This window comes from Cyprinus carpio, chromosome B17, assembly GCF_018340385.1.
Source record: "Cyprinus carpio isolate SPL01 chromosome B17, ASM1834038v1, whole genome shotgun sequence".
NCBI lineage: Eukaryota > Metazoa > Chordata > Actinopteri > Cypriniformes > Cyprinidae > Cyprinus > Cyprinus carpio.
In genome coordinates, this window is record NC_056613.1 from 7377409 (window position 1) to 7391307 (window position 13899).

The 13899-nt window shown below is 34.1% G+C and overlaps 1 protein-coding gene across 2 annotated transcripts; it reads left to right on the plus strand.

The window, feature by feature from the left end:
- Window positions 1-1164: 1164 nt before the first annotated feature.
- LOC109054441 (ras-related GTP-binding protein D) lies at window positions 1165-13565 on the plus strand. 2 transcript variants are annotated; one of them, XM_042741973.1, is made up of 8 exons: window positions 1166-1566; window positions 3894-4189; window positions 4267-4466; window positions 4556-4670; window positions 6370-6512; window positions 8767-8915; window positions 10498-10634; window positions 12529-13565. In XM_042741973.1, exons 1-8 carry the CDS (start codon window positions 1443-1445, stop codon window positions 12541-12543), a joined length of 1179 nt encoding a protein of 392 aa, XP_042597907.1. In that variant the 5' UTR covers window positions 1166-1442; the 3' UTR covers window positions 12544-13565. The 2 variants fall into 2 exon arrangements, with proteins under 2 accessions (XP_042597908.1, XP_042597907.1); XM_042741974.1 differs by lacking the exon at window positions 12529-13565 and having other exon boundaries at window positions 1165-1385; window positions 10498-11251.
- The last annotated feature ends 334 nt before the right edge of the window (window positions 13566-13899 follow it).

Consider the following 13899-nt stretch of genomic DNA (forward strand, 5'->3'; position numbering starts at 1 on the left):
TGTTTACCTGTTCTTTATTTTGCCTTTGAAGCATCTTTGAGTTTTCAAACTTCAAACCTGCATACAAACTCTCTGATGAGAAGATCTTAAACATTTTCAGATTATTGGCTGTAAAAAAAAAAAGAGTCAGTTAATCCTTTGAAAATAAACAGACTGTTTATGACCCTGAGAAATAGTGGTTAGAGAGTTTGACTCCTAACCCTAAGGTTGTGGGTTCGAGTCTCGGGCCGGCAGTACCACGACTGAGGTGCCCTTGAGCAAGGCATTGAACCCCCAACTGCTCCCCGGGTGCAGCAGCATAAATAGCTGCCCACTGCTCCGGGTGTGTGTTCACGGTGTGTGTGTGTTCACTGCTGTGTGTGTGCACTTTGGATGGGTTAAATGCAGAGTACGATATATATATATATATATATATATATATATATATATATATATATATATATATATATATATATATATATATATATATATATATAATGAAAATGAAATGAAAATGAAGAGAAAATTAGACTCCTCTCTCATAATCGTGCTTTAATCTTCTCTATGAATAGAGTGCTAACATAACAGACCTTACAGCGCCATCCAGCGGCGCGGACAGATATATATATATATTCCAGCTTTTACTTAAACGTAGGAGGTCATCTTGGCTACAAAATCAATATTTGAATTAAATAAAATATCAATTAAGGTCACAGAACATTTTTGATAATAATTAAATAATTTTAAAATAATTTAAATTCATTTTAACATAATTATAATAGCAAAATTATTAAAAGGAAACAAGTATATATATATATATATATATATATATATATATATATATATATATATATATATATATATATATATATGTGTGTGTGTGTGTATATATATAACTTGCTTCGTGTACTGCATTGGACTAACCGAGACTTGTCACAGCACTTACATATATCATTGCCATCATTTGTAAGTCGCTTTGAATAAAAGTGTATGCTAAATGACTATCATAAATTATTTACATTTTATAAATAAGAAAAATATTATAATATATAGCAAAGTGTTATTATTATCATCATCATTATCAATTACTATTTTGTTCAATTGAGCTTTTAATGTCTATTATAGATAGATAACGTTCTCTAAATGAGTCCTTATGCGAACAAAAGACTACATCTCCCGAGATCCACAGCCCGCGCTGGAGTCCATGCATGGCCTGTTTGTTTGGGGAAGGGAGGCGTCTTCTTCTCTCACGAAGTTCTTCTGCAGCGCAGCTCTTCGTTCTGTGATGATAGCGATGAATAGTCACAGTGTGCTGTGATTCCTCACGCAGGCGGCTGCTGTGTGTGTGTCACAGAGCTGAAGAGCGAGGGGGGAGGTGAAAGTTCACCATGGCTTGGCCATATCAGGTGACAATGTGGAAAAGTTTGGCTGCCGCCTCAGATTAAATTTCTCAAACTCGGAGAATGACAAGCGAACGGAAATACAATGAAGCGGACGGAGAAAACGAAGCGCTGTCGTTCGATTATTATGACGATGATGATGTTTTCGACACATTCACTGACGGAGACTGCGGCTGTGATGAAGGAGGTTAGGGGGTTGTTTTAATTTATCACCCATAAATAAGGGCTTGTGCGTATTTTACATGTTTCTGAATGAGCGCAAAGTATAAATCCGTTGCAAAAACAATTACCATGGTAACCGCGGTTTCCTCTTAAAATAGACTTAAAAAAGTAAATTTGTAACTAACTTACAACAAAACTGTGGTAACTTGATAGCCAGCAATGTCATAAATACATTTTCGGTAACACTTTATTTTAAAGTGTCCTTGTTACACGTTACATGTACTTATAATAACAGTAAATTGGCATAATTACATAAAAGTTACCCTAACGTTATAACGTTAGTAAGTACATGTAAGTTAGGCTAGTTAATTAATATTACTCAGTACTTAAATGTAAAATTACACTGTAACATGAACACCTTAAAATAAAGTGTAACAAAATATTCCATTAAATTATATAAGCTTCTTACACTGTTTGAGATCCGATATCAATTTATTATGGTTTTGAAAGTAACCTCAATAATTTAAGTTTTTGGTTGGAAACTCCGTTGATTTATGAGGGATTTATTAATAAACTGTTGTAACTGTATGTCCGCCAGTGTCATTAATAAATAAATACAAGTAAATATTCAATGAAATATTCTGAGAACTCATAAAATGTATTATGGTTTTGAAAGTAACACTGATAACTTTGGGAACTAAGGTGTTTTGGTGGAAACTGGTAAATATTTATGAGGGATTTATTAATAATGGTACAGTAAAACTTTGCCAACTTGCCAATAGCCACCAATATCATAAAAATACAGCTACTTGAAAACAGTTACGGTTTTTAAAGTATGGTACTTTGGAAACTGTACGTTTGGTGGAAATACTATTGTAAAATTTACAAGGGGTTTATTAATAAGGGTGCACACATTTGGTTTTATTTAAAAATGTCTAAAAGATATATAAGTCTGTATGGATTTGTGGCTTTTACAATGGCTATTTGACTTTCATAGTACCTTCAAGATTCACCTTACGGCAAGATTTCTTAAAAAGCGGGTAGATTTATAAGTTAGGCGTTGCTTACAGCTCATTGTTTCGACACAATCTATGATTGTCAACTTGTCAACTGAAGTTTTCCTTGACTCGATTTTTTACCATTGTTTACCAGTTTAACAAACACACTAGTATTCCTTCACTCTGTGGTGCCGCGGTTGGACACTTCGATAAACACTGCAGGATTCCTGAAGCTATATTTTGAGACTAGAAGTGTCCCTCAGTCTCACCAAAAGCAGTTGACATTCCTCAGCTGAGAGCTAGCAAGGTCACAGTCATCAAATCAGCTGCAGCATGTGATATGAAGGAGTGGAATGCCAGCGTAGGCTTTGCCCACAACTCCACACTCATGCTCTCCAGCAGACATACTGGTAATACGATTCAAACCGAGGGGATTAGTAAGCCATTTCTCTTTTACACTTTGCTACATGTCTAATTGGAAGTATATGAACTTGTAACATGGAAGTCTGTGGCCATGTTCATACCTCTTTTAGATGTTAAAGTATGTACAATACATTGACGTAGAATGATACTGCTTTGAAATTAAATAAAAATGAGTTATTCTAAAGCTTCCCTTATGACATTTTATGTCAAAATGTTCTGTCTCATATGAAAGAAAAAACTTGTTTAGCCATCATTTTTGTTGTCATTTAAATGACATTTTCAGGTTTGTGTAAACATTAGCGCCAGCTGCAATTATTTTCAGTAAACATCAGAGCTGTTCCATTTAGAAGAGACCTCATGCAGCGCTCCTTCTATTAAACATTAGGTGTACTTTAATTTTGGACTAGGCTAGTTATTATTCAGTTGAACACATGATTTTTCTTTTCAAGGGTGGGACCTCACATCTAACTGTTTTGTCCAAATCTGCAGCACACTGAATAAAGTGATTAATAATTTTTGTTGGCTGATGACGACATGTTAATCAGGTGTTATTGTGTACCTCTGTAGTCAGTACCTGCAGGACATGCCGCTCTCGAGGGCACAATGTGCTGGTTACTGGTAGTTGCTAACCACCTGACAGATGTGACATACATTCAAGACAACCAGAGAGACTGAATAGAATCATATATAGTGTGTGTGTGTGTGTGTATGTATATATATATATATATATATATATATATATATATATATATATATATATACATATACATATATATATACTCTAAACTTTTGAACAATAGTGCAAGTTCTATTATACCTGTCACTAGCAGTTTGTTTGAATGCTAAGTTTGGTTTACCATTAACCAAATATGGCTTGCGTATGGTGATTTATGATTCTCAAGCAGTGTTTCTGTGTTTGGCTGTTGTACAGTGCTGGGCTTCAGTGATCCGTTCAGCAGTGAGGTGAAACCCCGGATCCTGCTCATGGGCCTGAGGCGAAGCGGCAAGTCTTCCATTCAGAAAGTTGTATTCCACAAGATGTCACCCAACGAGACTCTCTTTCTGGAGAGCACTAATAAGATTTGTCGAGAGGATGTTTCCAATAGTTCCTTTGTCAGCTTCCAAATCTGGGACTTTCCTGGTCAGATTGATTTCTTCGACCCCACATTCGACTATGAGATGATATTTCGTGGCACAGGGGCTCTCATCTTTGTCATAGACTCTCAGGTGAAATGTCCGTCTGTCTGTCTATCAATCTGTCTGTCTGTTTTCTAAAAACACTCTACAAATATGTTACTGTGTAGGATGATTATGTGGAGGCATTGAGCAGACTTCACCTCACCGTGACACGAGCCTACAAGGTCAATCCTGACATCAACTTCGAAGTGTTCATCCACAAGGTCGATGGGCTTTCAGATGACCACAAAATTGAGAAGCAGAGGGACATACACAAACGAGCCAATGATGATCTAGCTGATGCTGGTTTAGAAAGAATACACTTAAGGTTGGTATCATAACAGATTGGATCTTATGTGGCATTTTTGAAAACATCAGATGTTAGATTTGTGATGTGAAATGTATTATTTCTTTCAGCTTCTACTTGACAAGCATCTATGATCATTCAATCTTTGAGGCCTTCAGTAAAGTTGTGCAGAAACTCATCCCTCAACTTCCCACCCTTGAGAATCTGCTCAACATTTTCATATCTGTGAGTAAATGTAATCGTAATAGTTAACTGTGTGACCCCTGCACCTCTTTATATCTTTTCTCTTATTTTCAGCATGGATAACCAAAGTGAATCTCTGATCAGTACTTAGTGTTGAATTAATTATGTTCTTGCTCAATGACTGATCATTTAGAACTTAGCAATTTCTAGTAATCCAAATATTTTTTGAGCTCAGGTAGTGATACTTAAATTAAGATGTCATGGGTTGCAATCGATGATGCATGGAAAGTTATCTTTAGAATTAAAGGCACAGTAATAATGAATAACTTGAAAAGAGTTCTCACTATCATGCAAGAGCATGTTAAAATAATGTTAAATTTGATGTTTTGTGGTATTTATTTTCATGTAAACATGCAAAACCAGAAAACATAATATTCTGCCTGTTAAGAATTATATCTGGTCACATTCAGCCATTAGCATAGGTACATTAGCACTGGCCTGTGATTTGCGCTTCCAGTGAGGTATAATGGAAATAATATTCCTACAAACATTATGATCAAAAAATCCATTATTATTTATTATGATCTCTCTCAGACATAATATAATTTTATGGTGCTCATGTATTATGTTGATTAGGAAAGTAATTACATTTAGCAGAATCGTAAATACTTTTTTACATTAGCCAGCAGGTGGTAGCAGAGGGTAAATTGACGTGGTACAAAGACTGCTACATGAGTACAATAACTGAGCAATTTATATTATGATGATTGAAATCTCTTAACCATCTGCCATTCAATGCATTGTGATTTTAATCTGTTTTTATGCATTGTCTGATTTCATAGATTGATTCAGATTTACTCTTGATCTGTGTCCCTATACGGTAAATATATTTAGATAAATGTTTGGATTAATGTAAGAATTAATTTAAAAAGAATTTATGTTGTTTAAGGATGTTTTAATTTGATATGTAAAGACATTTATAATGTTACAAAATATTTCCTAAAAAGAATAAAATAATAATAATCATCGTTTTCACAAAAATATTGAGCAGTTTTCAACATTGAGAATCATAAGAAATTTTTTTCTTCAGCACCAAATCAGGATATTTAAATGATTTCTGAAGTATCATGTGACACTGAAGACTGGAGTAATGACAGCTTTGCCATCACAGTAAAAAATATATATTTTCAAATATAAAACAGTTACTTCAATTTGTAATAATATATCACAATATTATTGTTTTTACTGTATTGTAATCAAATAAAACAAGCCTTGGTGGGCATAAGATAATTTTTTTCAAGACCATTAAAAAAAACTTTTGAACAGTACAGTAGTGTACAGTATAAATTCAAATGTGTGTTTAAAACAGTTGTGTTTTTTAATCATTTATCATTTAGTGTCTTCTAAATGAATAAATGTAATTGTAAAATAATTTATAAAAAGTACAAATATTATTGAATATAATTGCAATTTAAAACTTTTACACTGTTAATGTTTTAAAAATAGCAGTTGAAAAATTCCCATAGGAAGAGTCACATAACTTGGGAAGCGGCTTTCTAGTCTTTCAACAGCTTTTATAGAATTAGATGCATTTTCTAACAACAATACTTACAATGTAGTTGATTACTTGGTTGTGCAATTCATTTCCACTTCAAAGTGTTCTTAGATAGGATGTCCTGTTACGCTGCATTTCTTAAGAATAACAGCTGACCCCTAACCCCGTCCTTTGCTCTCATTGCAGAATTCAGGGATTGAAAAGGCTTTTCTCTTTGATGTGGTCAGTAAGATTTACATAGCAACTGACAGCAGCCCGGTGGATATGCAGACCTATGAATTGTGCTGTGATATGATAGATGTGGTTATCGACATCTCGTGCATCTATGGGTGAGTGACACCAAGTGACAATCGCTCCACAGTCACTTTACACTACAGAACATGTTCTTATCCTGTAGACATGAAGCAGAATGGCAAGTCTTGCATCTTCTCCCACTATAATTCATTCGTGCCATACAGTACATCCAAAAAAATACACAATAAAATGCAACATTCCACATGCAACCACTTTGTTTCCCTATAGCCGTTGTTGACTGGGATTTAATCTTTTGTGGATTAGTAGTATATAACTCAGGGGATATGTAAACACCGGCTGTAAACATTGGAAGGGCAGAGAGTGGCACCTCCAGCGCCATTGACCCAATTTGTCCTGTAATTTGACGGGACACAGCGGTCTGGGTAGGTACAGGAATGCAGGCCTGACCCGGGGCCCCACATATGTCAGTTCGCGGTGGCCTGCAAGAGCAGATGGGACACCTCATCACTTTCTGATAAATAGGAGAGCAGGCAGGACAGTTAACCCTGTGAAATTGTAGCCTTAGTCTGTAACTGAGAGGACTGTAATAGTTTACCCAAAAATTTATATTTCCTGATTATTTACTTATTATTAATTCTATTTTTCAGCCAAACAGAAGGGAAGGTTTTGGAGGAAATCATTTCAAGATTTTTCTACATCTAATGCAAGTGAACTGCGCAACATCGTAGACCATTTTTGTCGATTAAAAATCCATATTTAGGCAGCTTCAAAGTAATCCACATGACAAATAAGCCTCTTCTCTAGCGAAACGATCAGTCATTTTCAGGAAAAATTTAAAATTACATACTTTTTAACTATAAATGTGCGCCTTTGTCCAGCTTGGTTTAAGAGAAACGTTCAAAGACTACATGTCGAGCGTCCTTCACACTGTAAAATAGGCCAAACCAACTATTTCAGATGATTTTGAAGTTAGAGGAGAAGAAGAGATCGCTCAACCCTACCTCTTTGATCATGAGTACATAGATGATAGAGGAAGATGACATGGCAGCACGACCCTCATAAGATAGAATACACACATGCATGGAATCATTTTAAACAACAAACTGACATTTATTATACAGCAGCGACCGTTCAACTTTTGAGAAGGCCATTATTTGTCAGCTGGGGTTGTGTGGATTACTTTGAAGCTGCCTGAATATGGATTTTGGACCATCGAAAACGGTCTGAAACTTCATCTCTTCTTCTCCTCCAACTTCAAAATTGTCCAACATATTGTAGTTGTTTTGGACTTTATTACAGTGTGAAGGGTGCTGGACGTAATCTTTGCAGGTTCATTTTAAACCGAGCTACAGACATTTGTAGTTAAAAAGTATGACATTTTCATTCATTCATTCATTCATTTATTTAATGGAAATGACTAAACGTTTTATTAGAGACCCTTATTTTTCATATAGATTACTTGCTGTCTAAATATGGTTTTTGGACCATTCAAAAATGGTCTACAATGAGCCATGTTCACTTGCATTAGATGGAGAAAAATCCTGGAATGTTGTCCTCCAAAACCTTAATTCCTCTTTGAATGAAGAAAGAAAGTCATACACATCTTAAATGGCTTGGGGGTAAATAATCATAAAAATGTTCATTTTCGGGTGAACTATTCCTGTAAGCTACAAGATGGTCATGTCAGTTCAGCCCATTTCGGCTTGACAGCTTGTGCATTAATTTGTAGTATATGGCTTTTATTTTGATTTGGCGAGCTGCTGTGGAATTAATTTCCGCAAGCCTTGTTTGTAACTCATTGAAATGAATAAGTCGCTTATTTGTTCCCTATTCATCATATTGACATTGATTCGTGTTCTCCATTTCAGGAAGCTCCAAATTACATGCTTTATTATGCCGCCTCAATTTGTTCATCATCTTTTCCATACTTTCTTTTTTGTGTGAAAATATTTATATATTTGTAACATCCATGCATAAAAGCATAAATTTGTTATAAAAGCGGGGGATTATGACAGGGCATCTGTTCAGTTTGATAATTATGATATGAATCAACATCTGTTCCACACTGCACAATTTTTCAGCTGTATGCAGTCTGTTCTTAAGCTGAATTGGGAAAGTGTCTTCCTGATGGAGCAGTAATTCAGGATGCTCAGAGGAAGCTGCCCGTCAGGGACATGTTTATTATGTGCATTCATCATACAAATTGAAGGACAAGTGCAAAAAAAAAAATACAAAAATAGCTGAGATGTCTCTGGAACTGCAGAGAACAGGGAAGACATGATGAGAGATGGTTGTGCTTTGTTTTTATAGTTGTGGTTTTTCATATAGGTTGACTGGAGATGAGGCAGGAACTCCGTATGATAAAGAATCCATGGCCATAATCCACTTGAACAACACTACGGTCATGTACCTAAAAGAGGTCACCAAATTTCTTGCCTTGGTGTGTTTCCTCAGGGAAGAGAGTTTTGAGAGGAAAGGTAAGCTTTCTGGACATCATGCAAAAGTGTTTATTGTGATATAATTGTTTATATCTGTCTTTTTCCAGGGCTTGTTGTCACATGCAGATGTATTTTCAGCTTGGGATATAGGGTCTCAGTATAACTTTGGAGTCAATTATTAAAGTGCAATTATAAAATAGCTGTTTTCTCTAGCAGCAGTTTTGTATGTTGGTTTCCATCATCTAGTTTTGAAATTGGTTTGTTTAATATGGTTTATACTACTGTTCAAAAGTTTGGGGTTGGAAAGTTTTTTTTTTTTTTTTTTTTTATTATTATTATTAATACTTTTACTCAGTAAGGATGCATTGATTTGATCAAAACTGGCAGTTAAGACATTGTTACAGAAAAAATACTATTTCAAATAAATGCTCTTCTTTTGAACTTTCTATTCATCAAAGAATTCAGAAAAAATATATCACTTGGTGTTTTCAACACTGAATAATAAATATTTCTTGAGCAGCAGATCAGCATATTAGAATGATTTCTGAAGGATCATGTGACACAGAAGACTGGAGTAATGATGCTGAAAATTCAGCTTTGTCATCAGAAATAAAATGCATTCTAAAATGTTTTTGATCAAATAAATACAGCTTTGGTGACCATATGAGACTTGAAAAACCTAAAGCTCATCAATCCCAAAATTTTAAACAGTAGTGTAAATGCACATGTGTTTAATGGAGTAAATCTCTTTTCCATTGGCAGTTGCTTTTTGCAGCCAACACTTTAAGGTTTGTTCCTATACAGAAATTGAAAAAATAAAATCTAAATATTTACAAAAGTAAAAAATGTGTGACAACTGTAAGATTAACTATACTTTTTAATGCAAAATGTTTATTAACGATTAACAATACCCACTAGTAATCCTCATGCAGCACATGTGGATTCAATAGGGACTACAATAAAGACATAAAGATCAGCTTTTGCCTACAAGCTGTTTTTAGCAATTACTGCTACACTACATTTGTCTGAAATCGGTCAGAAAAGAACCTGCTGGTGTAAAGCGGCACTAACTCGAGAGAATGGGATAATTAGTGGAATCCTTGGGAGGCTAATGAAGATTGAAATATTCATGCTAGGAATTACTAAGGGGGTTAGGGAGAGTATCATGAGCAATCATGTTAGTCAGCGGGGAAAACAAGGCATTTTATAAAGGCGTAGGATGACATAAATGTTCTGCATCATAAAGAAATATATATTTTATTCAATTTTTCACACTATATTTAACTGAACTTATTAATATTTTAACACAATTATAAAAAGGTAAATCGCTAGGGAAGCTGGTTCTTTTTTTCTGTTCAAATTTAATATTTAATTTGTGTTTTCATAAAGCCTCAGTTGAAGCGGTACTGTATGTTTTACATCTAGCTTTCAAAGTATATCTGTATGTAGGTGTTAGTAAATGTTTTATGTAGATTTTTTTCTTTCTTTCTCTGGATCAAAGCTAAATGACATATCTTATGTGTGTCGTAATCTTAATTCAAAGTGCATTTATGCAGTGATCCAATTTTGGAATGGGTCAAAAAATCCCGCAGGCTAATTACGCTTGTCTTTGCTCATGCAGGACTTATCGACTACAATTTCCACTGTTTCAAGAAAGCCATAGAGGAGGTGTTTGACGTGCGCTTGAAAGTGCAGAGGAGTCGGAAGCTTCTGAGCCAGAGGAGGTGGAGCAGGCAGACTGTGCCAAACGGGACTCAGGTGCATCCTCACTGAAGAGTATTGAAAGCTCCCTGGCCTATTACAGTGACTCCAGAGTGAAGTCTTTACACAGACTTCGCTTGTGCTTTGAATCTTCTTCAGGGCCACTTGTTGCTCTTTAGCAATCCAAAATGGTGATATAGATTCCGTTGTGCATTAAATATCTTGCATGGCTAACTTAGCTGTCCATGCAAAGTTGTAAAGTAAGCAATTTTTTTGTTGTTTTCAATAATATTTTTTACTCAAAATCAATCAACTGGGCTTCTGTTTCTCACAAAATACATGGTAAAAGCCATTTCCAAAGTGCAAGTACAAGTGCAAGATCATACAGTAATTTTGTCATTTTTACAGTAGGGCACAAACATCTCATTTATCTTCAAAATGCATTGTAGAACAAGAAAGTAATTATTTTTTTTTAATTCATTTTAATTGCTTAAAATTAAAAATTAATTCCCCTCTTTAGTCCATAATTATTTATTTTATTACCCCTGCAGATTTTACTTTGTTATTTATGGTTAAATAGCTATTCAGTTTCACATATTTTTTTCTTTATTACTTACTTAACTTTATTTACTTTACTTAAGTTTGTCAGCAACCTTTTCAGGGATTAATCGCATCCAAAATAAAAGTTTTTGTTTACATAACATATATGAGTGTTATATTTATATTTATTATGTGTATATAAATACACACAGATGCATGTATGTATTTAAGAAAAAAGTGTTATGTTTATATATTAAAAATATTTATATATAATATAAATTATATGAATATAAATATATACATGTAAATATTTTCAAAATATATACTGTATGTGTGTGTATTTATATATACAAAATAAATACACAGTACACACAGATATATTATTAGAACAAAAACTTTTATTTTGGATGCGATAAATCGCTTGACGGCAATACATGAAATATATTGCACAACTAACTTCTTTCTTTTTTTATTTTCAATAATATTTTTTTACCTTAGAAAAATCTGTGCTAAAAGTTACAAGTGCAAGATCATACTTTTGTCACATTTAGAGCACAAACATTATCTTTTTTATTCATTGTAAAATAAGATTTTTTTTTTTGTAAAAAAAAAAAAAATATTAATAAAAATTAATTGCTTAAAATTAAAATGTAATTTCCCCTTTTAATTCATAATTATTTACCCCTGCATTTGATTTTTGATCTTATTTGATCTCATGAATTTTTTTTTTTGTCTTTTTATTTCCTTAAAATTGTAATTTAAGTTAACATTAAGTTAACATACAGTACAAGCATATGATTGGTTGTTTTGCACATACCAGTGGTTCTCAATCAAGGAGCCGGGACCCATTAGAGGGCCTCAGCAAACTTCTTAACAGGCTTAAAATAATTCAAATGAATTATTATTATAAAAAAATAATATTAATATTATAATTAATCAACTAGTGCTATTTTATTATTTTCCCCCTCAGTAACTATTGATAGTTTCTGTTTTAAAAAAGATTAAAAACAAGCATCTTTGTCTTAATTATAGCAAAAATACTGGAGAAAAAAATATTGTATATAAAAATATGTTGGCCTTCAAGTCAAAAAGGTTGAGAACCTCTGGCATACACAGTATACATTTGTATACATTTTAAGCATAAAAATGTATGCTAATTTTCAGCATATTTATTTATTTATTTATTTATATTGTTTAAAAAAATGAAAGTGCTTTTGTTAAAAAAAAGTCTCTTTCTTTATCACTCACAACTATATAAAAATATTATTTTTTATTTCACTACCACGTAACTAACTTTATATTAGACGTATTTCAGATTTTAAAATTTCTTGTTGCCAAAATGATTCTTATTCTCACATTTAACCAAATGCAAGAAGTGTTGATTGACTCACAAACACTTTTCCCTTTCTAGGCCATCCTCACTTAGCTTTTGCCTCAAGGAACAATTAACTTCCTTGGCGTCACAGGAAGTACAAGGTCCCGCCTTCACCCCGGCGCTAATATCATGTGACTGATTTTTAGTGGTTGGTGTGTGTTGCCAGGTTTGTAATGCGTGTGCAGTGGAAGTGTTAGAGCACCAGCGCTAATCCCAGGGGATACCTTTGCTTCGGCAATGAAGGCTGATGGGTAAATCTCATGTGGTCAGAGCCGCTTACGCAAGAGCTGCTCCTCTCTGGATGGACACTAAATCATCCGTAGTGAAACTACAATGTGTTATGTAAGACAATTTCATGTTTAGTATTATAATCTCTATCAGCGGGCCAAACGCTATTTACTCGGGGAGAGCAGGGACGCACGCATCTGTGACTGAGGGCTTTTCCTTTTGTGCTTATGTGTTGTTTAGGCACATGGGTGAAGTGAAGAACTTGAACTTGAAGCTCTCTCTCTTAGTGTGAATATATTAGAATCTAAGAAGGACTCTTTTCTAGCAGCATTTTAAATAGCACTGCTGTTGCCATGTCAAACCGAGTGTAATTTAAATCTATCAGCCGTAGTTCTCAGTCACAACTAGTCAGCTGCTATAGTGAACGTACCAATCAGAGGCTGTCATAGAGGATTAGATAGCTTCAAGACTTAAGCTGTCACTCCACATTAAGAAAAGGCTTTATGGGCTCTTCACAAGGTCTTCAGTGATTGGGTGAAAAGAGAGCAGTCTTCATGTAACTCATGATGTCAGACATGAAGTACACATCAGACAAATGTCAACTTATCCAGATACTTCTGCTCTCACTTATCCTAGTACATATACACAATTGACAGATTTTCAATGTATATTTAAGCTTCTTAGTTTACTTTGTGTATTGCTTTTTATTGTGCAACATGATTTAAACAATTTTGTTTTAGTTTGTTTTGTAAAACTTTACAATAATAGTTCATTTGTTAAAGAAACAGTTCACGCAAAATTTAAAATTTGTTGAAAATTTACTCACCCTCGGGCCATCCAAGATGTAAATGAGTTTGTTTCTTCATCGGAACAGATTTGGAGAAATTTAGCTTTACATCACTTGTTAACCAATGGATCCTCTGCAGTGAATGGGTGCCGTCAGAATGAGAGTCCAAACGGCTTATAAAAACATCACAATAATCCACAAGTACTCCAGTCTGTCAATGAATTTCTTGTGAAGTGAAAAGTTGCATGTTTTAAGTTACAATGCTTCCGGTTAAAATATGAGTCCTTGCTTTCTCCAGCGAAAAAGTAATCTTGTCTTAATCAGGAGAGAAATACACACAGATCAAGCACTGTTTACAAGCAAAAAGAAGTCTAAAACATTTCTAAACAAAT

Coding starts and splice junctions, on each gene's coding strand:
- LOC109054441 (XM_042741973.1), top strand. CDS start 1,443: ATGACAAGCGAACGGAAATACAATGAAGCGGACGGAGAAAACGAAGCG. Junction 1,567..3,893: donor CTGCGGCTGTGATGAAGGAG/GTTAGGGGGTTG, acceptor GCTGTTGTACAG/TGCTGGGCTTCAGTGATCCG. Junction 4,190..4,266: donor TCTTTGTCATAGACTCTCAG/GTGAAATGTCCG, acceptor GTTACTGTGTAG/GATGATTATGTGGAGGCATT.